Raw genomic sequence first — 27,583 nt, 5'->3', positions numbered from 1 at the left:
GCAGAGCCACAGGCTACCAAGAAACAAGTCTAACCTTTCTATGAAACTCTTCTCTGCAGGCTTATACAGCCTAGGAGCAGACATTGCAGCTCACTGGCTTTTGCACTTGCCAGCATCCACCCAGACTGCTTTCAGGGAGTGAGGAGATGCCCACTGGGGAGCAGGTGAGGGAAGAGCAGTGCAGGGGCTTCTTAGTGCTGTGAGGTGGCCGCTGCACAGGACCATGTTTGCAGAGATGATTTACAGTCTTTGTTCTTAAAGTCCAGACTTTATTAACAACAGTGAGGCTGGTCACCCCATCCTCCTGGCTGAGAAGGCTGGGCCCTGAAGGAGAGACCCAAAGCTAGCCCCACTGGTCTGCTTCCACTCCCACCTCCCTCCAAGTCCTCTAGGATGATCACATGATGAGAATCTGCTTTGAAGACACGAAAGGCTCCATTGAGGCTCCCAGAGCCCGCTGGTAGTCCTGCAGAGGGACTTCAGAGCAGGCTGGAGCTGTGAGCTGACCTTTGTGGATGAGGTTGCATAGAGTGAGGATCAACTTCTTGAATTCATCTGTGGGAGATGGGAGGACGTCAGACAGGACGATAGGGCTGTGGGCAGGAGCTGGTGCTGAATGCCAATAAAGCCTCAAGAGCTGGGCATGGTGGCACAGCTCAGCTACTTAAAGAGGCAAAGGCAAGAAGATCTCAAGTTCAAGGCCAGCCTGGGAAAAACTAAAGAGAAGCTAGCTCAAAAATAAGTAATAGGGCTGAGTGCCAGTGGCTCACGCCTGTAATCCTAGCTACTCAGGAGGCTGAGATCTGAGGATTGAGGTTCAAAGCCAGCTGGGCAGGAAACTCCATGAGATTCTTATCTCCAATAAACCACCAGAAAATCGGAAGTGATGCTGTGGTTCAAGAGGTAGAGTGATAGCCTTGAGCTGAAGAGCTTGGGGACAGCGCCCAGGCCCAGAGTTCAAGCCCCATGACCGACCAAAAAACAAAACAAAACAAAAGTAATAAAAATAGCTTGCTGGCAAAAATGAGGGTCTTGCTTTTTGTCTGGGCTGGCCTCGAACCCCAATTTTCCAAAATTTTGCCTCCCAAATAGCTGGGATTAAAGGTGTTAACCACTGTGCCTAGCCCTTTTTTGGGAATGGTATTTCCTTGTGTAGGCCTGTAGCTGAAAGTTGGTCTGGAACTTGTAATTCTCCTGCCTCAGCTGTTTGAATGTTGGGATTCCAGGTGTGTGTCACCATGCCCAGCCTGCTTTCTTTACTTGGTAGTCTTTCCTACTGTCAGCCCTTTAGGATAAGGGCAGGGTGTGTGTGTGTTGTGTGTGTGTGCACACATGGGCATTCATGCATGCTAGTACTGGGGTCTTTAGGATAAGGGCAGTGGTGTGTGTGTGTGTGTGTGTGCGTGTGCGTGCACACAGGCGTTCATGCATGCTGGTACTGGGGCCTGAATTCAAGATCTTGGGCTCTCGATTGCCTTTTTTTGCTACTGATTGGTGTTCTACCACTTGAGCCATACCTCCACTTCTGGCTTTTTTGTTGCTCGTGGGGCTTGAACTCTGGGCTTGGGTGCTGTCCCTCAGCTTTTCAGCCCAAGGCTAGCACTCTACCACTTGAGCCACAAAGCCACTTACAGTTTTCTGAGTGGTTTTCTGATAATAATCTCACGGAGGGGCTGGGAAGGTGGCTCAGAGTGGTAGAGTGCTTGCCTTGCATGCATGAGGCCCTGGGGTCGATTCCTCAGCACCACATAAGCAGAGAAAGTGGGAAGTGGTGCTGTGGCTCAAGTGGTAGAGTGCTAACCTTGAGCTGAATAGCTGAGGGACAGTGCTTAGGTACAGAATTCAGGCCCCATGACGGGGGGGGGGGGGGTGGGGGGAACGACAACAAAACAAAGAATCTCTCGGAGGTTCCTGCTTGGGCTGGCTTTGAACCACAATCCTCAGATCTTAGCCTCCTGAGTAGCTAGGATTACATGTGTGAGCCACCAGTGAGGCTATTTCTGGCTTTTTTGCTGATCACCTAGAGAGAGATAAGAGTCTTGTGGATTTGTCTGCCTATGGTGCCTATGAACCATGATCCTCAGATCTCAGTCTCCTGAGCAGTTAGGCTTACAAGTGTGAGCCACCCATGCCCTGCTACTTATTTGATACTTCGAGTTACTCTAGCTGCTGACTACAGCTGTGGCTGGAGGCTGTTTTCCTTTATCCTGTTTTGGGGCTGACATCCATTCAACGCTGTGGGGCTCAGAGAAGCTGGTGGCTTCTGAAGTCATGGTAGACACTGCTCTCTCCTATGACTTTAGGCATCAGATCATCATCTACTTACCTGGACCATGGTTCTTCTTCCACTGGGACAACCAGAAGCCTCGAAGTTTGAGATCCTTAAAAATGAGCATGCTCTGTGGACACAGGGGGGACATGCTGGGATGAGGGTGAGAACTTCAGGTACTACTTAAGGGCACAGAATCCCTCCAAACTTGGGGGTTAAGCTTGAGTGTAGATACCTGCAGAGGCAGGGAAGAGGCTGTGGAGGCCTCTAGACCCTGGACTGCAGGCATGTTTCCCCCTAGCTTACCACAGAGGCTGTGACAGGCTGTTTGGCCATCCCTCCATAGGTCACCATGGTTCCTCCGGGCCTGCAGAGTCCAAAGGGAACTAAGTACGTCAGGCAGAAAGAAACTGACATGATCAGTAGTACCCCTGGGGAAAGCCACCACAACACTGATTTTTTTTTCAACCCTGATTCCTAAAGCTCTTTCCCAGAATCCCCAGGAAGGATTAAAATGCAGATTTCTAGGCCTGACCTTTGACCTACACAATTAGGAGGCAAGAAGTTAAAGAAAACAATACACAGGAATGGGAATGTAACTGAGTAGAATGCTTGCCTAGCATGTGTAAGGTCCTGGATTTGATCTCTAGCAACATAAAAACCACATACATACACACAGTTATAGTGGTATACACTTGTAATCCCAGCATTCAGGAGGCTGAGGTTGGAGAATCATGAGTTTGAAGCTAGTCTGGGATACCTATGGAGTTTCAGGCTAGCTTAGATATATTGTGAGACCCTGTTTCAATACAGCAAAGCAAAACAAAACAACTAAAAACTGCCATACTCCCCAGAAGACCAGGAAGCTAAGTGCTGGAGATGAGTCCAAAGCCAGGTTCAGCTTGCTCCACACTGCTTATAGGAATGTGACTTTGGGCAACGTAATGAAAATGGTCCAGACATTGTCTCTTCACCTCTCATGCTCATCCTAACTGTCAGTACCATGAAATAATTCTACAGTCATGATGGGACAATGTAGGGACAATGATTGTCCTTGCACTGCAGGATATGTTCCCTCTAGTACTTGTTGTCTCAAGCAGAAGTGAGGATAATGTAATTTTAAAAGCTAAGTAAGGAAGTGGCGCTGTGGCTCAAAGTGGTAGAACAGTGCCCAGGCCCTGAGTTCAAGCCCCACAACTGTCCAAAAATAAAAAAATAAAAAGCTAATGAAACCAGACACTGTTGGCTCATGCCTGTGTGTAATCCTAGCTACCCAGGAAATTGAGGTCCAATGATCATGGTTCAAAGCAGCCCAGGCAGGAAGGTCTGAAACTCTTTTTTTTTTTTTTTTTGTTTTGGTCGGTTGTGAGGCTTGAACCCTGGGCCTGGGCGCTATTCCTCAGCTCTTCAGCTTAAGGCGAGCCGCTCTATCACTTGAGCCACAGAGCCACTTCTGGTTTTCAGAGTGGTTTATTGGAGATAAGAGTCTCATGAGTTTCCTGCCCAGGCTAGCTTTGAACTGTAATTCTCAGATCTCAGCCTCCTGGGTAGCTAGGATTACAGGTGTGAGCCAATGACGCCCAGCATCTGTGACACTCATCTCCAACTAACTACTGAAAAGCCAGAAGTGGAGGTATGGCTCAAATGGTAGAACACCAGCCTTGAGTGAAAAAAATTAAGTGTGTACACGTGTATATGCATCTGTATGTGTGTGTACACACACACACACACACACACACACATACACACACACACACAGAGTCCTAATGAGGGAGGAGTCCAGGTTACTAGACTTAACCTTTGTTCCCCTCTCTGGAGTTTGTTGCTTAAGATGACCAAAGGCATATTTGGGACAATAGATGAAAGACTGTAAACTACATAATAGTTCAGAGGCTGCTTGGGATGAAACCTTCCGGGTCAAGCCTGGCTGTCCTGCCTACTAAGCCTTGCACAAGATGATTACCCTCTCCGAGCTGCTTATTCTTTAAGTATAAAATGGAGATGGGGGTTGGGTGTAGCACAGTGGTAGAATATGTGCTTAGCATGCTGGGTTACACCCTCAACACAAAATGGGGAAAAAAAAATAGAAGGAATGTGGATTTGCAGCCATGGCCTAGGGGTGGTGGGAGAGTATGGCACTGTGAGTCAACTGCAATGCAGTTCTTTGGCTGGGTGGTTTCTCTTCCTGCCCTCAGTGAAGCAATCTCAGCACTTGAGAGCGAATGAGTGCTCTCGGTATCCCTTACCTGATTCACCTGGGAGGACCTATACGAGTTGGGCAGAGTCTTTTCAGGCACTTTGCCCTACAGCTGGAGAAATCTACATTAGTGGGAAGAATAGAATGTGCACAGCTAACCATAGCAACAGAGTTTCTTCTCCTTGGCTATGGAGAGGGGCAATAATTTATATGTTCACCTTTCCCCTAGTATTTATATATCCCCTCCCAAATGTTTTTTTAATAGGCATAATGTGTGTTTTAAAAGCCAACTTAAAAAAAAAACTGGTAAAGCTACCAAATTCAGGCTCTGTGACTTTTTTTATTGTCAGTCATGGGGCTTTAACTGTGGGCCTGGGCACTCCCTCAGCTCTTCAGCTCAAGGCTAGCACTGTACCACTTGAGCCACAGTGCCACTTCAGGGTTTCTGAGTGGTTTATAGGAGATAAAAATCTCAGTCTTTCCTGCCTGGGATGGCTTTGAACCTCAATCCTCAGATCTCAACCTCCTGAGTAGCTAGGATTATAGGCATGAGCCACTGGTGCTCGGCTCAGTGACCTTTAAAAGGGCCCTAGGTTATAAGTTCTTGGCCATTCCTCTATGGAAGACAGTACAGCTATCTAATTCTACGGTCCCTGGTAAAACTGAAGCTGGTCAGACTTTTCAGTCTCCATAGAAGACTTAATTTCCTTCTCTATGCTGGCTCATGTTGACACTGGACCTGGTCTGTTGGTCAGTTGACAGTCTTCCTTGGTAGCGATCTGGTGAAAATTGGACTTGCAGCCTGAGGAACTTACGCTAGGTGGCGCAGCAGTTCTGTGGAGCTTTTTCCACCAACACAGTTGAGAGCAAGCCGTGGAGGGGGCATGTCCTGGAAAATAAGGACCCTGCAGTGAGGAAGTTGTCATGCTGCTGGGGGAGGGTAGGGCAGGATGGGGGAGTAAGGGGGGAGGGGGAGAGGGGGGGGAACCTGACGACTGCTACAAACAGTATTGCCCTGACCCACAGGTTGTCAGAAGGAAGGAGTGAAGGAAGTGGAGTGTGTTCATGCCTTTGAATTTCCTTTGAATTTGCTCAGGCCTTCTAACAATTTTGTCCTATCATCCATTTCTGGAATTGGCTCAAAATTCATTTCTTCTGGGAAGGAAAAGACAAGCATCTACATTCAATTTCAAGGGACCTCAGCTTCCTGAATGCTCCTCTGTTTAATGTCTAACCTCAACCTTCACAAACGTTCTCTAAACACTCCTGATAGTGTGGGTTTGGTTTTTCCAGATGGTCTAATTCAAAGAGACTCAGGGTTTGCTTACTCCCTGGGCCTGCTGTGGGTGAATGTTCTGGAAGGAATATCTGTCTGGGGCCAGTCTTAACATATCATTTGTAACTATTTGGTCCTAAGTCTGGGTTTCTTCATCTATAAAACTGGTGGCAAAACTGGGCGCCAGTGACTCAAGCCTACAGTCCTAGATACTCAAGAGGCTGAAACGAGGATTATGGTTTGAAACTAGCCTGGGAAGAAAAGTCTGAGATGCTGTTTTCAGTTAACTAGCAAAATGTGGGCAGAAGACGTAGCTAAAGTGGTAGAGTACCAGCTATGAGGAAGAAAGTCAAGCAAGAGTGCAAAGCCCTAAGATCAAGCTCTGATACTAGCACAAAAACAAAACTGCTGACAACTACTTTGTTGAACTTTTCTGGGGTTGGGAGGAAAAGTGAGAGATAGAAGGAATGTAGTTTCTTTCTCTTCCGTCTCTATGCCTGTTTCCTCAGGCCCTCTCTCAGTTCTAAGACATATATCCCTTGAAGGGGTTGAAACTGTGATGTTAAGACTGCAGGTCATACAGTGTTTCCTGAGCTTTGTTTCTCTTGCCTCCCTCACGAATCTGGGCAGTTCACACACACTGTCCCCTGGTTGGGAGGCATGGGCTTTATTCTTCTAAGAAAAGGCAAAGGTGGTTTTCACACAGGAGCAAGGGACTAGTGTCCAGCTTTTCTACCTAAGTCAGCTTTCTGTGGGGAGAAGGGCCTGCCATTAGAGGAATGCCCTCTTCCTGGTACCTTGAAGAAGTTTTTTGTTTCAGGCTTCCTTAGTTCCTCCTCTGTGATGATGTGCTCAGCCCCCAGGTCTTTTAGTCTGTCCATCAGCTTCTGGATGTCAGGTCTAGAAACCAAACACAATCCAAGGTCTCTGGTCATACCTGCCGGCTTTCTTGCCACAAAGGCTTCAGGGCCCTTCTCCCACAGCTGGAAGAAGCCATACTTTGTTTTGGGAAACTGGGATTGGGGTCTAGCCAGGTCTAGAGCAGGGGCCAGTCATATAAATTAGTCACGTCCCAACAGCTCTTGGCTTCATTTCCTCACTGGCCATTCCAACTAGACAGAGCCAGACTGAGAGATGTGTATGTGTCTGTGTATGTACTGGGACTTGAATCCATGTCCCTTAGGTTTTTTTTGTTCAAGGCTGGTACTCTGCCACTTGGTCCACAGCTCCATTTCCAGCTTTTTGGTGGCTAATTGGAGAGAGGAGTTACAGATTTTCCTTCCCTGGCTGGCTTCATTATAGCAATCCTCAGGTTTCAGCCTCAAGAGCAGCTAGGATTACAGACATGAGTCACTGGCACCCAGCCAGGTTGGGAGATTTCTGTAGCTCCTGCCAGCTCATGGATGCTAGAAACCATGTGTACCCAGGAGAAGCCAACCCACTTCTGGGTTTTTTCTACTGAAATAACAAACTTAGTTTCCTCTTTTCAAGGGGCTCTTCAGAGTATTGTGTAAACATAAACTAGCCCAGGAATGGGTGGTGCCCTGCTTCTCTGTCCAAGACAAACAATCATTTTGCTAGTGTCACTGAGGAGCCAGGAATTGAAGTAAGTATTAATTCTCCTAAGACTGGACTTCCATGATAAGACACAGCCATATTGTTGGAATGAAGAGGGTTAAATGAACTGGGTAAACAATAGAAAGAATCTGTTACTGACTTGCGTGTCTTCCTGACCATGCTGCTTCCTCTCTGAAACTTCAGCTTCCTCATCTGTAAGAGAGATGACAAACCTGCCCCATCTCCTTCACAGCTGAGTTTAGTGTAAAACCTAAGGGGACAGGGAACTCTGGCTAGACAGTTCACAGGAGGAACAGCCTTTCTTTTTTCTTTTATCTTTTAGTGCCAATCCTAGGAATTGAACTCAGGGCCGGGATACTATCTCTGAGCTTTTTGCTCATACCTAGCACTCTATTGCTTGAACCACAACTTCATTTCCAACTGTGTGTGTGTGTGCGTGTGCGCGCGTGCGCGTGTGCGCACGCATGCGCATGCATGTGCGTATGTGTATGTATATGTATGTGTGTGTGATTAATTCCAGATGGAGTCTTAAGGATTTTCCTGCCCAGGCTGGCTTCGAACTATGATAGTCAGATCTCAAACTCCTGAGTACCTAAGATTACAGGCGTTAACCACGTACACAGCAACTCAAATCTTTCCTAAATGTGAACTGTGGTTTTGCAAATACATCCTAAGTCAAGTCTCCACCACTCTTGGCTGTTTAGTACGAGTAGTCTCCATCTCCTCCTTGCTGTCTATACATCTTAGAGATACAGTCAAAGGTCACCTTAACTTCATTTGTGGGGGCTGACTCATCTGCTTTAGCATCCAACTTTAACTATCCATAAAGTAGGCCGTTTGTTTGTGCAAAAGTGCCATCTGGTGGAGATGTGGGCACCTACAGGATCATGAGGTGGAAAAGCACAAGTCCTGGCCTTGGAATTAGTCCTCCCCACACACCTGTCTCGGACCACGTTGATGGTCCTTAGGCCCAGGGCTGCGGCGATCTGGATGACTGCTTGCCCCACTCCACTGTTAGATGCATTCTGGATGACAGAATCCCCTGTGGAGCCACGAAGAGAAAAAGTCAAGCCCCCTTGTAGACCTGACTTCCAGACAGGATTCCTAGCATAGGGTAAGAGATGGAGGCCTCAGGATCAAAAGGAGCCTGGGACCTGGCAGTAGAGCTTTTCAGTGGAGCACCAAGAAAATGCTTAGCTTTGCTGTTTACTTACTGCATGATTTTATTCAAACAGCCAAACTTTTGGGCCTCTTTCCCCATTGATTAAAAACAAACAAACAAAAAAAACCCTCCAAAGACTACTAAAAGCAGCTCATGGTCACTATACCACAGCACTTTAGGCCAGGTCCTGTACTAAGTGTAATGCTGCAATGATCCATCAGTCCTCAGAGCTCTTCTCCATCTTCCAAGTGGAACTTGAATTCACTTGGTGAGAGAAAGTTAAGACTGGGTCCAGCCTTAAGTTTGCCTGGCAAGACGTGACATACTCCATGTGTGTCCATGGGGATTATGCGTGTGAAAGCACTATGTGAACAGAAATTGCTGTATAAATGGTGGGCAGAATCCCTAAAACAAAGTTCAGCATTTTGAAAACACAGGGACGGCGTCTATCTTGTCTGGCTTTGTGTCCCCAGAGCTTAGCACAGCTCAATGCATTTTTGCTGGGTGACAGCATTCCATCCCAAGCTCTAGAGAATGTGACCTTTTAGCAGTTTCCCAGAGCCTGCTCTTAGTGAGACTTCAGCACATTTTCTAGGAACCTAGACACTTTTCTCAGTAAAAGCAACAACACACTCACCTAGGTTAAAGGCTCTTATCCTCCTAGAGTCTTCCTCAGCAAGTTCCCATGATTTCAGAACCAGAATTGAGTCACACCTGCTGGGGAGTCCTTGGCCAGCTCCCCGCATCCCCACTCCCCCAAGTCCCTACCTGGCTGTAGCTGCTCAAAGTCCATCAACATCCTGTAGGCCGTGCAAGGGTTGACACCCAGGGTAGCAGCACTCTGAAGAGAGATGTCATTGGGAACTTGGATCAGCGCTTCCTCACTGAAGATGGCCTCTGTCCTCCAGGTTCCTGAGTCAGAGGACAGGCAGAGCAATGAGGAGGCATCTTCTGCACATCCAACCCTGGGCGTCCTTCCTGGGTACAGGAGCAGCTAGGACAGCCAACTCAGGTAATGTTCCAAGGTGGGGCTGGGGCAGGGCGCGTGCGCGCGCATGCACACGTGTGTGGTGTGTGTGTGTGTCTGTGTCTGTGTGTCTGTGTGTGTCTGTGTCTGTGTGTGTCACAGTGCAGGGGGCTGAGGACCACTAACTGCTGGTCTCTGAGAAGCCCCTTCTCTACCCTCCATAGCTTCCTCAAGGGCGGACTTGGGAGATTACAGAAAACATGTCAAGGTGGAAGCCAACAGATTTGACACTCAAAACTGACCTCCCCTGTAGCTGGCTGTATACAAATGAAAGGAGATAAGAGGATATGAACAAATCCTGTGCCACTGGAAAGAAATTGTTATTCCAGCCCACATTCTAGTTCCAAACCAAAGCAATGCAGAATTTCAGTACCAAGAAGACCCTTCCTGAGTTTCAACACCCCCCATCTGTCACCCCCTTATGTGACATGGAGATTGATGGAATGACCTGCCCACAGCTTCCTGGCCATGTGAGCAGAGCTGAAGCATGTGCTGCCTGCACCAGGCTCTGGACATAGACCTTCACTTGTTTGTGCTTCCTTTCCTTCCTCTCTTTTATTTTATTTTTTAAGTTTTTTGCCATTTGTGGGTCCTGAACTCTGGGCCTGGGCACTGTCCCTCAGCTCTTTAGCTCAAGGGTAGTGCTCTACCACTTGAGCCACAGCACCACTTCTGGCTTTTTCTGCTTATGTGGTGCTGAGGAATCTAATTCAGGGCCTCATGCATGCAAGGAAAGCAATATACCACTGAGCCACCTTCCTAGCCCCTCTTTTTTAAATTTCATTTTATTTATTTTTGTTGGTCCTGGGTTTGAACTCTGAGCTTGGGTATATCACTAAGCTTTTTTGTGCTAGCGCTCTACCACTTGAACCAGAGCTCCACTTTTGATTTTTTGAGGGAAACTGGAGATAAGAAGAGTCATACAGACTTTCCTACCCAAGCTGTCTTTGAAGTATGGTTCTCAGATCTTAGCCTCCTTAGTAGTAAGGATTACAGGCATGAGCTACCAGTGCCACTAGTTTCTTTTTATTTTTGTGGTGCTGGGGTTTGACCCTAGAATCTGGTACATTATAGGCAGGCACTCTACCACTGAGCTATACCAATATTGCTTTTTTTTTTTTTTTTTTTTTTACCAGCTATGGTCTCCTGTTGCCTCCTTGTCCCAAGTAACGAGCTCTGTGCTGTTATATCCCTTACTGCTACTCTAGTATGGTAAAACAGGCCAGAAACAAGCAAGTAGATCTTAGAATTATAGAGACAGTAGCAGTGGCGTTACTTTAGGTGGGAATCAAGGATGTCTTTTCTGAGGAGATGACAGGTAAAGAGATACAAGATGGAGATGCTATAACCACTCGAGTATAAGCATAATACTGAAAAGCCCACACTGGAGGAGAGATGGAAGAGCCACTGGAGGGACAGAGCTGATGGGACTGATGATGGGGCACAGGCTAGAGAAATGTCAGGTGGATGTTCCTGATCATGAGCCAGGGTAACCATGAGTCTTACAAACATATTTAAGTAGATGTACATAAAAGAAGTCTAAGTGCTATGGAGCAATATTTATCTTTATTATGTGCTAAGTTTGGATCTTAAATGTCCCCCAATTAAGGGGTTTTCCTGAAGGTGATAATTGGGACCCAGGCCCTCTTCTTACTCTTTGCTTCCCAGCTACCGTAAGCCAGCAGGCCTCCTCTGACACGTGCTCTTACTTTGATGTCCTGGGTTGCCATAGGCCCAAGACTGTGAGCCACAACAAATTTCCTCTTTCTAAAGCTGATTCTGTCACAGCCACAGAAAGTGACTAATGTACTGCATATGCCATACTCTGCTATTTTTTATTCCATTCTGCTCAATTTTAGTAAAAAGAAAAAAAAAACATAGTTTCTAGTGTTTAGATTGATGTTGCTTATGGGTAAAGCCTACTGACTGAGAACACAGAGCTCATGGCCATAGTGGACAGTAGATTTATTTAGAAGGGGAAATCTCTGACAAGCCTTGAGGCTCTGACATCTTTAAGATCTCTAGGTTGCTGGGGGGAAAGACTAGGAAAGAGGGTAGTATGGGAGAGATAGTGGGCAGGGGATGAGTTCTAAGGTGATAGCCTTCTAGGGGTTGGAACTTGACTACTGGCAGTGGGGATGAAGCAGAATCGACAGGATCTGGTGAGGATAGGTGACAGGGGAGGCTCCTCTCACAGGCAGGAGGCTGCTTGAGGAAGACAAAGAGAATATGGGCCTCGGAGTCAGACAATCCTTTTCTCCGCTGTGTTCTCTCTATATCACCTTGGAGAAACTGCTCTGAGTCTTGTTAATCCAGTGCTTGGTGTCTGGGACATCGTAGGGACTTGTGAACCAGCTTCTAAAGCTCTTGGCTGCCCATGAACTAGCCAGCTGCTGAGATTCTAACAGCATCTGTAATCATGTGGCCCAGCTGTGGGAAGCAGAGAGTGGCCCAGGCAATAAAAAAACCGTGCTCCATGAGGAGGAAGACAATGTGGGCCTCTGGGTCTGGGGAGGGGAGTGGAGGTGGGAAGGTAGGGCAGGGATGCAGGAACACTCATCAAAGGTCCTGCCAATCCTAGAGTAGTTCTGTAGCTGAGAAAGTCAGAGTTGGTAAAGGATTTTCTGGAATCTAGGAGGTACGTAAGCATTTTCATTTAGCCTGGTAGTCAAATTTTCATACACATTATGCCCTTTTAGCTCAGAGACACTTACGGTACTAAGTGCCAAACACCTAGTGTAGGACTTTCCATGTATGAAATAAGGGTGCTTTCTATGTCCCCTTCTGGCACAGCAATTCGGCCTTTGACATGGATTTTTAGGGCTTAGCAGTATCTCAGAAGTCCTATACCTCTCTTAAGTGTTCAGATGGCTGGGCTCTCTCAGTGCCAGGTGGGTGTGGGAGAGGGTGGAGCTATTCTTGGCATCTTCTCTGAACTCAGAGAAGAGCTTGTAAACATCTGTCACAGCCGTTTCCCTGTCTAGTACCTTTCTCTCTCTAGAGGTGCTCTTTCCTAACCTCTGAGCTGTCTACCACAAGGCCCCACCCTCTGTACCACAGAAGTGAACAATGACTCAACCAGGATAACTGGAGTGGTCCAGCCAGTGTACCAGGTGACTGCTTCATGGCTGGGCAAGGGGAGAGACAGCAGATGGTCATGTGGAGTGTGCTTATTTGTTTGTTCTCAGGGTGATGCAAACCTCAAGCTGCAGGTGGTCATCTATGAATGGTACATATCAGATAGATTTCAATCTTGGCACTGCTCTTTTATGACTGGTGACTTCAGGCACATTACATAATCCCTGACATTTATCTCATCTGTGAAATGTGGAGAATAAAGTATTTACCTCATGTTGGGGGAATGACTGAGTTCATATGTGTGAAGTGCTTAGAACAGTGCCATATTCCTTAGTGTGGCTCTGTAAGGAAGGCCTTGCCCTGTCTGTGGCCGCTTTCACCTTTTGATTTCCTTTTTTTTTTTTTTTTTTTGGTGTTACTGGAGTTTGAACTCAGCGCTTTGTATCTGCTTGCTCAGCTAGTGCTTTACCAATACCTCCAACCTGACTTTTTGCTTTTTTTTTTTTTTTTTGATAGTGGTTTTTGGGATGGAGTCTTGTGGAACTTTCCATTTGGAAAAGCTAGCTTCGAATAGACTAGCTTTGAATTGTAATCCTCTGGACTTTAGCTTCCTGAGTAGCTAGGATTACAGGTGTGAGCCACTGACACCCAGCCCCTCTTCATCTTTTTAACCTTCTCTTTCTTGCAACCCTCTCCACATACAAATCCTCTTCTGGAGACACACTGGTTTTCCACCATTTCCCAAACTCACCTTTGTATGGGCTCATTTTAAATCCTCTGCATATGAGATGAGTTTTGGCTCATCTCTACCTAATAAAACCAGTCCATCAAAGACCTGTTCTAGGCCGGGTGCTGGTGGCTCACGCCTGTAATCCTAGCTACTCAGGAGGCTGAGATCTGAGGATCGCGGTTCAAAGCCAGCCCGGGCAGGAGAGACCGTGAGACTCCTATCTCCAATAAACCACCAGAAAACCGGAAGTGGCGCTGTGGCTCAAGTGGTAGAGCGCTCGCCTTGAGCTGAAGAGCTGAGGGACAGTGCCCAGGCCCAGAGTTCAAGCCCCATGACCGACAAAAAAAAAAAAAAAAAAAAGACCTGTTCTAATGAAACATCCTCCACAATGTTTTTTCTGACCCCTCTCTAGGACTGTCTCTCTTTGCCTCTCTCTTGTTCTAGTACTTTTTTTTTCCTTTTTTTTTTGCCAATCCTGGGGCTTGAACTCAAGGCCTGGGCCCTGTCCCTGAGCTTCTACTGCTCAAGGCTAGCACTCTACCACTTGAGCCACAGTGCCACTTCTGGTTGTTTCTGCTTATGTGGTACTGAGGAATCAAACTCAGGGCTTCATGCATGCTATGCAAGCACTCTACACTAAGCCACATTGCTAGCTCTCTAGTACTTTCTTATACACACATGCACATAGAGTCACCTCTACTTCCTGTATACTTGGACCATTCCCTTTATTAAGGTTATGGGTTTACAGACTTCTTCACTTAGAATGGAAGCTTCTGGAGGGTAGGGCCTACATGATTTGTATTCTCCATGAACTTTAGAACAAGGGTTTAGAGATTCAGAGAATCACAGTTCCCCTGAGCAGTGATTCTTCCAGAGCAAAAGAAATAGAATTCTGCACTCCTCACTCAGTTCCCATCTCTACGAACTTACTAATGTATCCACATTGCTTAGTTACACTAAGCCAATGAGTAGGAGTCTCTAGAGTGAGCAAAACAGCATCTGAATGAATGAAAAGGCTGTTCACACCTGGGGAAACTCACCCAAACCAGCATTTGCTGGGATCACCCAGTCTCCTGGGTGCAACCCAGTTACACTGCTGCCCACAGCTACCACCTTCCCGATGCCTTCGTTCCCTCCGACAGCAGGCAGCTTGGGAAGGAAGCCGTAGTTCCCTGAGGGAGAAGAGCACAGATGGTCATCTAGTCAGGCCTGGGCAGTGAGAGGACACAGACTTTGGAGTCAGTCAGACCTGAGCCCACCTGGGTTTTAATAGGGTGTCTACCTAACCAGCTTGGTTAGGAGCCTAGTCATGTCCCAGCAGTTTCCTGGGGCTCAGTTTACTCTCCACTGCACCCTTTGTGCCTCTCACAAAGCCTGGGGGTCCTGAGGAGAGAGGTCAGAAGGAGAACACTGCAGCTGGCTCCTCTGGTGAACAGCTTCAGCTAATCACAGGGATGTCACACCCACCACACCTGAGAAGGGACAGAAATGAGGTGGCAGCAGATTGAAAAAGCCAATTAACATAAGCTCCCGAAACCAAGGTTACCTTGGATCATATTTATGTCAGATGGATTGATAGGGGCTGCCAGCATCCTCACGTGGACGTCTGATCCTTTCACCGCAGCCAGCTCCAGGTTCTTCAGTCTAAGCACAAAGCAAAAGAGAGACAGACGTTAATGTCAGCCAGGCGAGGCTGGGTGTCTTCCACTGAAATCATTTCCTAAAGTAGGTCAACATGTCTGAGATGTCATGTGTGCCCAGAATTCGGTTCTTCTGGGAGAATTCTGTGCTATAGGAACAGCACAGTGTAGCAAATGGATCACCAAAGGCAAAAGCCTTTGGTAGCCTGGCTTGACTCTGGCTTTCTCCAAACTTTCTTGGCTCTAAGAATCATGTAAATGAACCCATCAATACATATTCTCAGGACCTATCTCTGATGCATAGAACCAGCATCTCCAGCTGAGGGTGCTGCAAGAAGTTCTTCTAAACACTCAAACTAGGGAATCTGTGGACCAGCACTATAATCTTCCACTTGTTTGTTGTTTTGTCAGGACTAACAGATGTGTGACAGAGGATATTGCTCTTAGTGGTAGAAGGTGTGGAGGGAAGACAGGAGGGGGAATGGTTTCTGCATCTAGGAAGAACTTCCTGGTGACTTTCATTAATGCTGCAGAATGATGTCCCTTCTGGGTTGGGATCCTGGTCTGTTTGAAAGGATGCTAGTTAGAGTGAGGGACCTTAGAAGAAAATTTCCACAATGGGATGGCTGGGGCATCAGGGGCAGGTTTCTTTTCTATGCTCTGCCTCCCCATTGTACAATGGGGTGGGAATGGGGGTTTGTACTTGATGGCTTCCCTCAGCCTCTCTCACTTCAAGTCTTTGTTCAGTCGTTTGTTCATGATGGGACATAAAGGGACCAGCATTGCTTGCTCTGCTTAATGTATATTCCCAGCAAAAGCTTCTGAGGGAGGCCTAGTCACAAGGTCCATGCTACTTTCATTATTTAAAAAAAGTTATTTCCCTCCCTCCATCCCTCCCTTCCTTTTCTTTTTCTGGCCAGGTATGGTACATTACAATACCAGTACTCAGGAGGCTAAGGCAAAAGGATAGAAAATTTGAAGCCAGCCTGGGCTACACAGTGAGACTTGTCTAAAAAAACCAAGGGAAATTTGCTAGCCAGACTGCATAGTTACTAGACAGTCAGGCCCTGTGACTCCTTTTTCTCTATACTCCACACTTTAGGTCAGCAATGCTTCTCTGCCCAAATGTATTTAGTAAGTAGTATCTTTAAAAAAAATTTTTTTTTTACCAAAGCCATATAAAACTCCCAATTAAGAGTTTGTGTGCATGGGATCACAGTATCATCACACTAAATTAAGGCAATCCACTTCCTTCCTGAAAGAGATCCCACCTCTTAATTAGGCTTAAGGCTTGATCATGGGGTACAGTGTGATTCTCCAGAAATGTTTTGTACGGATAGTGATAATGGAGGCAGGTACTTAGGTGTTTCTTACACACCAGGTCCTGTGCTAAGGGCTTTAAGTCCATGACGTAATTTATGAGGTAACTTCTCTCCTTGCCTGAGGTTAGAACGAGGCTGCTCAGGTGACCCATAAGTGGCAGGTTTATATAATTACAAAGCCAGTGCTCTGATTGACGCTGCTCAACATCAGAATCCTGAAATGAGTCTAGGAAACCGCGATCACCAACATGGAGTCTACTTTGGGAATCCCACAAAAAGACAGGCTATCTCACCATGGACTGAGAAACAGCAGCAAGAAACAAAACCAGAAAACTCTCTACTAGGAAGGAGAGTATAGCCAGGGGCAGAAATAAAGGGCTTTTTAAAACAAAGGAAGAGGCTCAGTGGTAGAGTGCTTGCCTTGCATGCATGAAGCCCTGGGTTCGATTCCACAGAAAAAGCCACAAGTGGCACTGTGGCTCAAGTGGTAGAGTGATAGCCTTGAGCAAAAAAAGCCCCAGACAGTGCTCAGGTCCTGAGTTCAAGCCTTAGCACTGGCAAAAACAAAACAAAAAACAAACAAACAAAAAAAAAAACAAAAAAAAGGAAGACTGGAGGCATGTTTCCATCACTAGGGAAGGGAGTCCTTACATAGAACTGGAGCTTATGGAGCGCTCAGCCAGGCACCCTGCTAAGTGCTTTCCTATCCAGCCTCCACACCAACCAAAACTGTTTTCATTCTGTTCTGCTCTTACAGGGGAGGAACAAAGACACAGAAGAGGTAAATAACTTGCTCATGGACACTCACAGCAGGAGGTGCTGATCTGAAGTGATGCTGGAAGTCTGATGTTAGAAAGCCACCTGCTAAGGGGTCAGCCCCAGACCAAACAGAAGGCAGTGAAAGGAGCCCCATGGGGAGCAACAGAGTTGACCCTGAGTGGCAGAGGTAAGGGTGATCAGCAGGTGCCATGGCCTCCCCAGCGTACGAAAGGAGACCCTCAGTGAGGTGCCTCTGGGAAAGCGTATATTAAGTCTGCATTCCTAACAAAAATCCTGCCCAGAGCAAATAGATTTTGGAGTGGCTGCCTCTTTGAATGAACTGTACTACATCTCTCCTGCATTTTGACAGATAATCAGACTTTTTCTGTAAGCTGACAAAGTCCATGAGCTCAAGCTGCTTAAAGACATTTTTTTTTTCTGCACATTTTCTACAGGCAACTGCCCCAGCCAAGATTTTCATTTGTGCAGCTTCTCCATGAAATGAAAAATTCAATTCACCTTCAAGGCTGGCTCAGACTTTACCTCCCCCGATGTCGCTAACCCTCTTCCTGGCCCTGAAAAATAGGCACTTAGCTCAGTGACCCCCTTACACAGCATGGGTGTCACCTCATGTTTTATTATTCTTTAGTTTACAAAATCTTTCTAGCTTTTTTTTTTCAACCAGTCATGAGAAGGTATTTATGTTCATGATCTCTCTGCCAAAGCTTTTGGGGCTAGATGTACTAGTTTGGGGCACTCTTCTAAATGGGGGGAGGCACCTTTAAACTCTTAAGAGTCCAGAACCATGTATTATCTGCACCACTAGGATGCCAGGCAGTACCCTGAGATCAGTCAGTGATGAACACTCATAATAAGCAAGATGAATAAGGACCATGCAAAAATTTCATTCTACACCAGGTTTTCCTTCCATGAGATACAAAAAGGACTGTCAGCTTACAGAGTTTTCTGTATTCTATAACAGCAGACAAGAATTTGAGGTTGGATCCAGGTCCTTCAGAATCCAAGTCCAGTGCTCTTCCACTGACTGCCTTTTTTTGCAGTCTGAGTGTGTGTGTGTGTGTGCACACATGTGAACATCTGCACCCACTCTTTCCTTATTAAGACTTTGAGCTGACAGAGGGCAAGGAATTTTTAGTTTTATCTTAGTGTTTAGCAAGTGTTTGTAACAAAACTTTCTCTTCAGCGAGAACACATGACACCAGAGTGCCAGTCACTTGGGAGTCAGGGGAGGGGAGCTCCAATCACAGGCCCTCAGGTATTTCCCCTTACTCTTCCTGGTTCTAGGCTACTCAGATAAGCAACCCCAAAAGGCAGGCTCAAATAAAAATGGAGATTATCTTTAACAGTGTTTTGTCTGGGCATACAAATCAAATGTGCAGTAAGGCTGCACTTCTTCAAAATCTAGACTATCACCATCTCAATGGGAATACAGAAAACTTCAGCAAACAGGTGTGCAGCATGGATGTGAAGGGATATGGGTGGCCAGCCCTGTACCTGAGTCCCAGAGCAGGTAGGCCTCAGACCCTTACTGGGTTAAAGGAGCCAGTATATATATAAAATGTTTGCCACAGCACCCAACATACAGGAGAGGCTGAAGAAATGACAGCTCTTATCAGTGGGAGAAAGGTCCAAGGAAACTGGGGGAACAATTAGCTAGCCAACTGCAAAAAGAACCACTGAGTCACTGAAATGAAGACTGCATCTTTTTGGGTTAAGAACACTGAATTCAATGAATGTTTATTGACAGACCCAGTGCTAAGTTCTGGGCCAAGAGGTCTGTTGATAAACAGTTTAAGATCATCTGCTCAGACACCGAAACTATTACAGGAAGGGATAGGGGATATGCTAGCGTTCCTCAGCACAGGCCAAAACTTCCTAAATAAAGATCCAGAAACACAACAAATCAAGGAAGGTCTGGATAAATGGGATTGCACTGAACTGCAGAGCTTCTGCATGGCAAAGGATGTAGCTAGCAACATAAGTAGAAAGTCCACAGACTGGGAGAAGATCTTCACTAGATCTACACCAGACAAGGGTCTCCTAACAAAAATATACCTAGAGCTCAAAAAATTACCTACCCCCTTGGTCTGGGAAGGTGGCTCAGTGGTAGAGTGATTGCCTTGCATGCATGAGGCCCTGGGTTCAATTCCTCAGCACCACATAAGCGGAAAAAGCCAGAAGTGGCATTGTGGCTCAAGTGGTAGGGTACTAGCCCTGAGCTGAAGAGTTGAGGGACAGTACCCAGGCCCAGAGTTCAGGCCCCATGACCCGGGGGGAGGGGAGAACCCTCCTCAATAACAAATCCTCAGAGAAACAACCACCCATTAATAAGTGGGCTAAAGAATTAAAAAGAGACTTCTCTGGAGAGGAAATAAGAATGGTCAATAGACACATAAAGAAATGCTCAGCATTGCTGGCCATAAAAGAAATGCAAATCAAAACCTCACTGAGATTCCACTTCACCCCAGTCAGAATGGCCATTATCAAGAAAACAATAACAGATTCTGGTGGGGATGTGGCCAAAAGAGAACACTACTATACTGTTGGTGGGAATGTAAGCTGGTTCAACCACTCTGGAAGGCAGTATAGAGGTTCCTTAAAAGACTAAACATAGAACTCCCCTATGATCCAACAATCCCACTCATGGGCATTTATCCAAACTAAGCCACACTAAAGCTATCAGCACAACTATGTTCATTGCAGCATTATTTACCATAGCTAAGGTATGGAACCAACCCAGATGCCCCTCAACAGATGAATGGATCAAGAAAATGTGTTATCTTTACGCAATGGAATTTTATGATTCTATAAGAAAGAATAACACTGCCCCATTTGTTAGGAAATGGAAAGACTTGGAAGAAATTATATAAAGTGAAGTAAGCCAGGCCCAAAGAAACATAGGTCCCATGGTTTCCCTTATTTGAAACAACTAGTATATGTCTAGGACAAGCAGAAAAGCTCAAAAGCTATGTACATATGACCATATAAGATGATGCTAAGCAAAATGAACCCCAAGACAGAGAGACAAGTGGTTTTATCTTTCTTGCTGTTGTTTTTAATGTACTTATAATGTACTGTGATTTTTTTTTTGTTTCTTTTGTGTGTTCTTCCCCCCTGTATGACTGTATTTGATTCCGGTGCCCTGAATCTTGCATATACATTTTTCTAATTTTGGGAGGAGAAGGGAAATAAAATGCTGAAATAAGGATATAGGTTGACCTATTATAACAATGAAATGTACAAGACACTATGTTGAAAATGAACTTTACAGCTTTGGGGGTGGGGAGGAGTTGGGGAAATGGGGAGGGGAGGGATGGTAGAGGAAAAACAAAGAAGGAGGTAGGTAACAATGCTTGATAGGAAATGTTTTCATCATCTTACTTATATAACTCTAACCCCTCTGTACAGTATTTTTACAATAAAAATATATATAAAAAGAAAGAATAACATCCCAACTTTCATAAGGGAATCAAAAGATTTGGAAAAAAATCATATTAAGTAAAGTAAGTCAGATCCAAAGAAACATAGGCTCTATTGTTTCCCTCATTTTTAATAATTAGTATAAGCCTAGGTTAGTCCTGACAGAGAATCATAATAGCTCAAGAGCTATGAGCTTATGACCATACAAAATGATGCTAAGTGAAATGAACTCCAAGACATGGAAACAACAGGTCTTTTTTTTTTTTTTTTAATTGTCAACCTTGATGTTGCCAATGTACTGTATCTAGTTCTTTCTTCTTATTTTATTTTTTAATTTTTCTATTGGTTTATCCCTGGCAATCTCTGTCTCTGATTCTGGTACCTTCCATCTTATATATGCACTTATCTGATTGGGGGAAAGGGAAATAACAAACTGCTAAAAGAACAAAAGATAACCCACTGCATGACTCACAGGACACTATGTTGGAAATGGACTTTACCACTTTGTGGGGGCGTGGGGTGGGGAAGGGATATTGGGAGAGCAGCAATGGAGTGGGTAATAATGTTCAATGAGAAATGTACCTTACTCATTAAATGTAACCACTCTGTACAGCACCTTTACAATAAAATAAAATTTAAAAAATCATCTGCCCAGGAGCTTGTTGGAATGAGGACCCACATGCAGAAATGCTGGAGAGTTCTGACAAGCTCTGGCTTGCAGTGCTCACTGAATGGCTAATGGAGGAGGAAACAGAGGGCTAATAAGGGTCTTTGTAAGAAGCGATAGCTTAGCTGAGGTCTGAAGCTATTGAGTTTTTGTTCAGTAGACTGAAAGAATAAGAGCCTGACTTTAAGGCAGTAGGTCAGTAATACCTATGCACTGGGGATGGAGAAGGGCTCAATAACATGGAAGCTGGCCTCAAACTTGGGATCCTTCTGCTTTAGTCTCTCAAGTGCAAGGAAAATTTGGAGAGGGCATTATTATTATTATTGTTATTATTTCTGGTGGGGGAATTCCTGGAGTTTGGACTCAAGGCCTTGTTTCCTCGATAGGCACACTACCATGTGAGCCATGCCTCTAGCCCTACCTTTTGCTGGATGTTTCAGAGATGGAGTCTAATAGACTTTTCTGCCTGGACCGAACTGGAACTGCTATCCTCTGGATCACAGCTTTCTGAGTATCACAGGATCACAGGAGTGAGACACTGGGACCTGGTGAGGGTGTTTTATCTGAAGTTTAAAGCAGGAAACCTGAAGTATGGATAGATAGCAGGTGATGTTCTGTGCTAGACATAAAGAGCAGCAGGCTAGCTGTGTCTAGAGCTAGAAATAGTAAAACAAAAATTCTGGATCATTTGGCTGGACAATGAAATGATAACTAATACTGACAGTGTTCTGAGTTTTAGGTATGTTACTTATCATTTTACAAACAAGATGTTTCACAGTCCTCTAAACACTTGTGTTATAGGCTATGATCACACCAGTTTCAAAAAAGAAACTGAGGCTCGGAAAAGGAACATAAAGTGACAAGTCTTCCTGTTAAGCTACCCTCTGAAGCTCAGATTGCTGAACACTGCCAGCATCCACCAAGCTGTTTGGAGGCTTCTTCAGGGAGACATGATCAGGTATTCCCTGGGATCCAGTTTGGGAAATGTGCCCTTGCAAGACCCCTACCTCAGTGCCAGATAGCACACAAGTGTCATCAAGGCTGTTAAGTAAGGAACCCACATGACTTGGCAGAACCCAGAGCTTCCTAGACTTAGGCTGTGAACACAATCTTCACAGATCAACTTGCCCCAAACAGCAGAGAAACGATGCACTGAGCTACAAATTGTTCCTGGTTCTGGGCTGCCTTCTGTGGAACTCAGTTCTCACTGCCAGCTGAGATTCACAAGAAGTGGGCCGGAGGTGTGTGGGGAAGGGCCAACCAGAACAGAGGGTATGGTAATGGCAAAAAGAAGCTGCCAGCACTGTGAGCAGTGGCAGGGGCTGGCCTGACACGCTGCATGCCTGGGGCGAGGTATGTTGGTCCAGCTGCATCTCACCAGGGAGACCAGCCCCAGCCTGCCCCTCAGAATGTCATTAATACCAGACACTGCTGTTCCTGCAGACAGTTCTACAGCGTCGTCAAGGATACCACTCTGCTGGGACAGGAAGGAGTATGAGAGTTTTCCATTCTGGGAGCAGGACCTCTCATGCAGTGATAGCAATTTATTTTCTGTTCTTTTCTTTTCTTTTTTTAATTAATTTACCAAAGGAAGTAGTGACTGTTTTGTGGAGCGCAAATAAGGCAACAGCCACAGCCTCACTAAGTCACCTCCCCAGTATGGGAATTATACTCCCAGCGAGTGTAAGGCGCCATGCTAGCAGGAGGGATGCCTTTGTCTTTAATGGACAGATCCCAGCCCTGATAAGGTCACAATGGCTCCTTTGAGGCCGAGGCTGTACACCTGTGATGCCATATGAAGTACAAGGGAGACAAAAGCAGGCAGAAGAAAGAGGCTTTTGAGAAGGGGAAAAAGAGGCCAGTGCCTTGGGGACCGGCTCACTTCTGTCTGCCATGTAAGGTGGACTCTGGGCAGCTCTGCTGTGCTCTCTTTCCGGCCTTCCACATTTAATTAACAGTCATTTATACTTATCCATCATCTTCCAATATCCTGTCAATATCACTGTGAGCAAGAACAGGCAGAGTGTGTCACTGACCAGAGACTCAGGTCTTCTTAATGAGAGCCAGAAATGTGTCCCATCATAGGGTACCAAGGAAGGTAACTGACACCCAAGTGGCTCTCCCTACTGTGTCTGTCTGAAGTCCCCATGGTTGCCAAGCTGTCCTCTGTGACTCTAAAGTGCCCCATGTGCTGACTGCCTTGTTCTAAGATTTTACATATTATAAGCAGGGAAAAACTGGGTGGTGGTGAGGGAATTCAGTTTGAGGCCACCACCATTCACCACTCCTCTCTCTTTTGTAGACTCTTGATGTAGTGAGTACATCATTACAGACTAAAAGTCAGTGATGCTACTTGGGTCATGAATTAGAACCTTCAAAACCGTGAATTACAGTGACAGTAAGCTGATTAACAGAAGGCATCTTGTCTTGGTAGGGAAGTGTCGTTGGAAAAGAATGGAGGAAAAAGGTTTCTGGAGTATAGAGAAAAGGGGCAATGAAGGTCTGTTATTGGCATAGAAGTTGCAGGGGATACCACATATATGCCCACATTTACCATTGCTGATTGGGGCCAACCCATTTCAGTGAGAGAGTGGAGACTGGAGTGATTTCCTTGTTCTAATAATTAGTGGCAGGGGTAGGATGAAATATCCAGAGCCACCTTGTGTGACCTTGTGTCCTCTTTATCTGCCTCTAAAATGAGTGTCTCTCTGACCTCACCCAGGGAGGGAAGGGCTAGGAAGCATGCCAGACAGTGCAGGAGTTGCTAGGAGAGGGCAGACAGGAATAATGACTTGGAATTGCACAGTGACAACATTCCTTTTAGAGGCTCTGAACAGAGAGGAAAAATCCCAGCCTATTGTGCATTTCCTTGGAGGCATGCAGGCAGAAATGAGGAAATTGGAAGACATGTCCCCCAACTCCTCTGTCTAGGGTGAAACATAAGTGCTGATTGGAAGACAACACTGGAGTGTTCCAGCCACTATGGAGTGGCTGGAGTGTGAATCCTGAAAGGTCTGGCTGGTTACCACTACATCAGTCCTGCAGGTACATCCCTCACAGGGCTATGGATTGAGTGCCCAGTAGGTGCTCAATAGTGTTGATTGGAAATGTCATGTTTCATCTTCTCTCTGCACATGTAGCTTCTCCTTGGAACATTTCTACATTTTCTCTCCTCAGGTCCTGGCTCATCAGATCCCCTGTGGGATTCAGACTCTTTATCATCAGCGGAAACATTCTCTTCCAGGTGCCTACTGAACACTGAACAGCCCATCCTACCATAGTACCCGAACCCACTGGGCTGTGATAACTTTTCTCTTGGATCTGACTGGAATTTCCTGAGTGCAAAGACCATGAATTATGTCTCTGTACTCTCAGTGCCCAGCACTTTGTAGGCCCTCAGAGATCCTTTATGACCACGAATAAACACTGAATCCAAATGCTAATTTTTTTCTATGTACTATAATTTCTGGTCTAAAAGCCAAGTGATGCTGGGCTCAGTGACTCATGACTCTCAGGAGGTTAAGATCTGAGGACTAGACCTAGGCCAGGCACCAAAAACAAAAAACAAACCAAGTTAAATATATCAAATGTACAAAGAACTCCCAAGACTGGGATGCCCTACAGTGAGAATTTAGTCTATATATCCTGGGCCCCTCACCTGCTTCCCTCAAATTCTATTTGGCTTAAGGCAGAATGTAGATGTGTCCAAGGGTTTTCCAGCTTAGTATTACCAGTGGCGACAATGATCAGGATGCTGCTTTATGATGGCTTCAGGATGTGAAAAGGGGAGAGGAGTACTTCTGTCCACCCTACACTGGGGCAATCCTTCCTATACAGATATGTACTCAATCATCTGAATGACTTGTAATTTTACTTTCTCTTCTCACTTATTCTACTCCTCATTTTACACTTCATCTCATTCTCAAAATCATGAGAAGATTGTCTCTTGCTTCTTTATGATTGGGGTGACTATTTCTTCAGGCCTAGGTCATTACCAAGGATTTTTAATGAAGAGGGGCTTTCTCAGCTGGATGATCTGGGCAAGTGCCTTTCAACCTTTGTAAGCCTTTGTTATCTGTAAAATGGGGATACAAATGTCAATACTGGATTTTAATTTTTTTGTTGGTTGTGGAGCTTGAACTTAGGGCCTAGGTGCTGTCCTTGAGCCTCTTTGTGCTCAAGGCTAGTTCTCTACCTCTTGAGCCACAGCAACACTTCCAGTTTTTGAGTGGTTAATTGGAGATAGGAGTCTCGTGTGAACTTTTCTGCCATGGCTGGCTTCAAATCATGATCCACAGATCTCAGTCTCCTGAATATCCAGGATTATAGGTGGAAGCCACTAGTGCCTGGCTAGATTGTTATTTTTTGGGAGGGGGTTTCCAAGGACAATTAAGGACCTTGTACATACAGGCAAGGATTCTACCACGGTGCTATAACCCTCATTAGAGTGGGGGTTATGCTTAGTATATAGTGGGTAGACTGCCCACGGTAACACTCAGAGAAGAGCCAAATTCTGAAGGGATTGTCAGAAAAATAATAAGAAAAGGGGTGAGAACTCTCAGAGAAACAAGAACTCTGCACAAAGGACCATGGTTATGGGAACCTCTGAAACTTCTAGAATGTTTGTAATTTCTGTGTGCAGTCTGATTTCCTGCAGACTAGCAGTTCAATCTTTACTTTTCCTCCTACCACCAGAATGCAAGCATCATTTTCTGTTGGACTCTGGGTAGTTCTACAGCCCTCCTGATGTAACCTGATCTGGATATCCAGTCACTGGGATGTATAAAGGACAACTGATTCTTTCTGTGACATCGTGGTTACTCTAAACCTCATAGTACATAACCACAATGAGAATCCAACAAAGTTGCCTGAATCTGGGTTAGAAGGGAAGGGTGTCCATATGGGACACAGGAAGAATTAGTTTGCTGAGCATCTATCCACAGGGGTTCTATACTGTGGCTGGGCAGCAGACACATAGAGACAGCTTGAAAACCACAGATGGCTCCAAGCTTTCCTAGATCCACTAACTGCTCCAAGAGTGGAGTCTGAGCCAGGAGCTCATAGCTCCTGTCTATAATCTTACCTATTCAAGGAGGCTGAGATCGGAGGACTATGGTCTGAAGCTAGTCCAGGAAAATTTGAGAGACACTTATGTGCAGTTAACTACCAAAAACAGGAAGTGGAACTGTGGCTCAAGTGGTGGAGTGCTAGCTTTGAAGAAAAAAGTTTAAGGTCCTGAGTTCAAGCCGACACACATGCACAACACACAGACACACACACAAAGAACGGAGCCTGGAAATTGCTTTTAAAAGTACCAAACTGGAAATTGTTTTTAAAAATACTAAAGCTGACTTGGAAAACTAAGGTTGATCATTATGTTTTGTGGAAGTGTCAGGCATGAAAAACATAGGGTTGCACACAGGAGATAAGAGAAAACTACTTTCCTCATTCCTCCCAAGTGGTATCTGCAGAACTACCAGTCTGTTCCAGCTTCCTTGATTCTTTGTGAGGAAGAAACCAGTTGAGAGGCCAGCTGCACTCAGCTGTAACTCTATAAAAGACGCACTTTTTTTTTTTTTGAATACAGGTTGAGGTTATTTCCCAATCCTGCCTCAGCCTTTAGAGGGCTGTGAATATAAAGTAGTTCTTTAAATTAGGCCAAGGCGCATACACGATGTCATGGATTGGAACTCACACACTCAATCACAGGATTTCAGCCTCATGTCTGATCACTTATTTAGCTGCATCACTTTGAAGAAGTCACTCGCCCTGTGTAGAAAGGGAACAATCTAGTACTTATTTAACATCAGTCCAAAGTGGATGTATTCTGAAAGATCCGTGTTAGAAAAAAAAAAAAAAACCAAAAACGAGGATAAAATGTTAGGTCAGTCTGCTAGACGTATGTTCAGATTCTGACTCCACCATTTTCTGGCTGTGTGCGAATCTGAGCAAATGACTTTACCCTGGGCCTCGGTTTTCTTATTGACAGGATGTTTATAAATCTCAAAAACGTGGTTGTGTCAATGACACCGGCGCAACCATTCAGACGGTGGTATATTTACACAACAGTTAGCTCACTGAGTACCAGACTGCTTCTCAGGTCTACCTCACAAAGGTGCCGGGCTCCCCGTGTCTTCCCGGGCCCCAGCCCCTCTCTTCCCGCTCCCCAGCCCGTCCTGCACCTCTCCAGACACCCAGCCCCCTCCCGGTTTCGGGCTCTTACTCGACGACCTTGGCTGGATCCCCGTGCTTCCCATAGACAAGCGCCCGGACCTGGGAAGGCTCGGCGGAAGCGGAGTAGGAGGAGGCCGCACGACCGTGGCGGAGCCAAGCTGTGAGCAGCCCCCGGGGCAGCCGCGCTCGGGCTCGCGACCCCCGCCAGGGGCAGTAAACCCACATGTTGCCGGCTGCACACACACAGAACCGGGCGCTCTCGG

At 45.8% G+C, this 27,583-nt stretch overlaps 1 protein-coding gene and 1 long non-coding RNA gene across 2 annotated transcripts in view; one reads left to right on the top strand and one right to left on the bottom strand.

Moving 5' to 3' along the window:
• Positions 1-24,549, top strand: part of LOC138838206 (uncharacterized) — a 29,083-nt gene extending 4,534 nt beyond the window's left edge. The window contains exons 2-5 of the long non-coding RNA XR_011375572.1: positions 9,391-9,494; positions 17,037-17,225; positions 21,948-22,104; positions 24,324-24,549. This is a non-coding gene — a long non-coding RNA (uncharacterized lncRNA). The remainder of the gene's footprint in view (positions 1-9,390; positions 9,495-17,036; positions 17,226-21,947; positions 22,105-24,323) is intronic.
• On the bottom strand, positions 249-27,583 carry Mecr (mitochondrial trans-2-enoyl-CoA reductase). Its single transcript, XM_070037446.1, has 10 exons — positions 27,370-27,583; positions 14,864-14,961; positions 14,358-14,489; positions 9,251-9,394; positions 8,260-8,362; positions 6,540-6,642; positions 5,282-5,355; positions 2,576-2,636; positions 2,327-2,399; positions 249-555 (listed from the first exon to the last, which is right to left on the bottom strand). Exons 1-10 carry the CDS (start codon positions 27,543-27,545, stop codon positions 398-400), a joined length of 1,122 nt encoding a protein of 373 aa, XP_069893547.1. The 5' UTR covers positions 27,546-27,583; the 3' UTR covers positions 249-397.

Source organism: Dipodomys merriami, unplaced genomic scaffold (assembly GCF_024711535.1).
Source record: "Dipodomys merriami isolate MVZ:Mamm:240054 unplaced genomic scaffold, mDipMer1.0.p SCAF_28, whole genome shotgun sequence".
NCBI lineage: Eukaryota > Metazoa > Chordata > Mammalia > Rodentia > Heteromyidae > Dipodomys > Dipodomys merriami.
The sequence above is the reverse complement of the archived record's forward strand: the minus strand, read 5'-3'. Positions and strand labels throughout refer to the sequence as shown.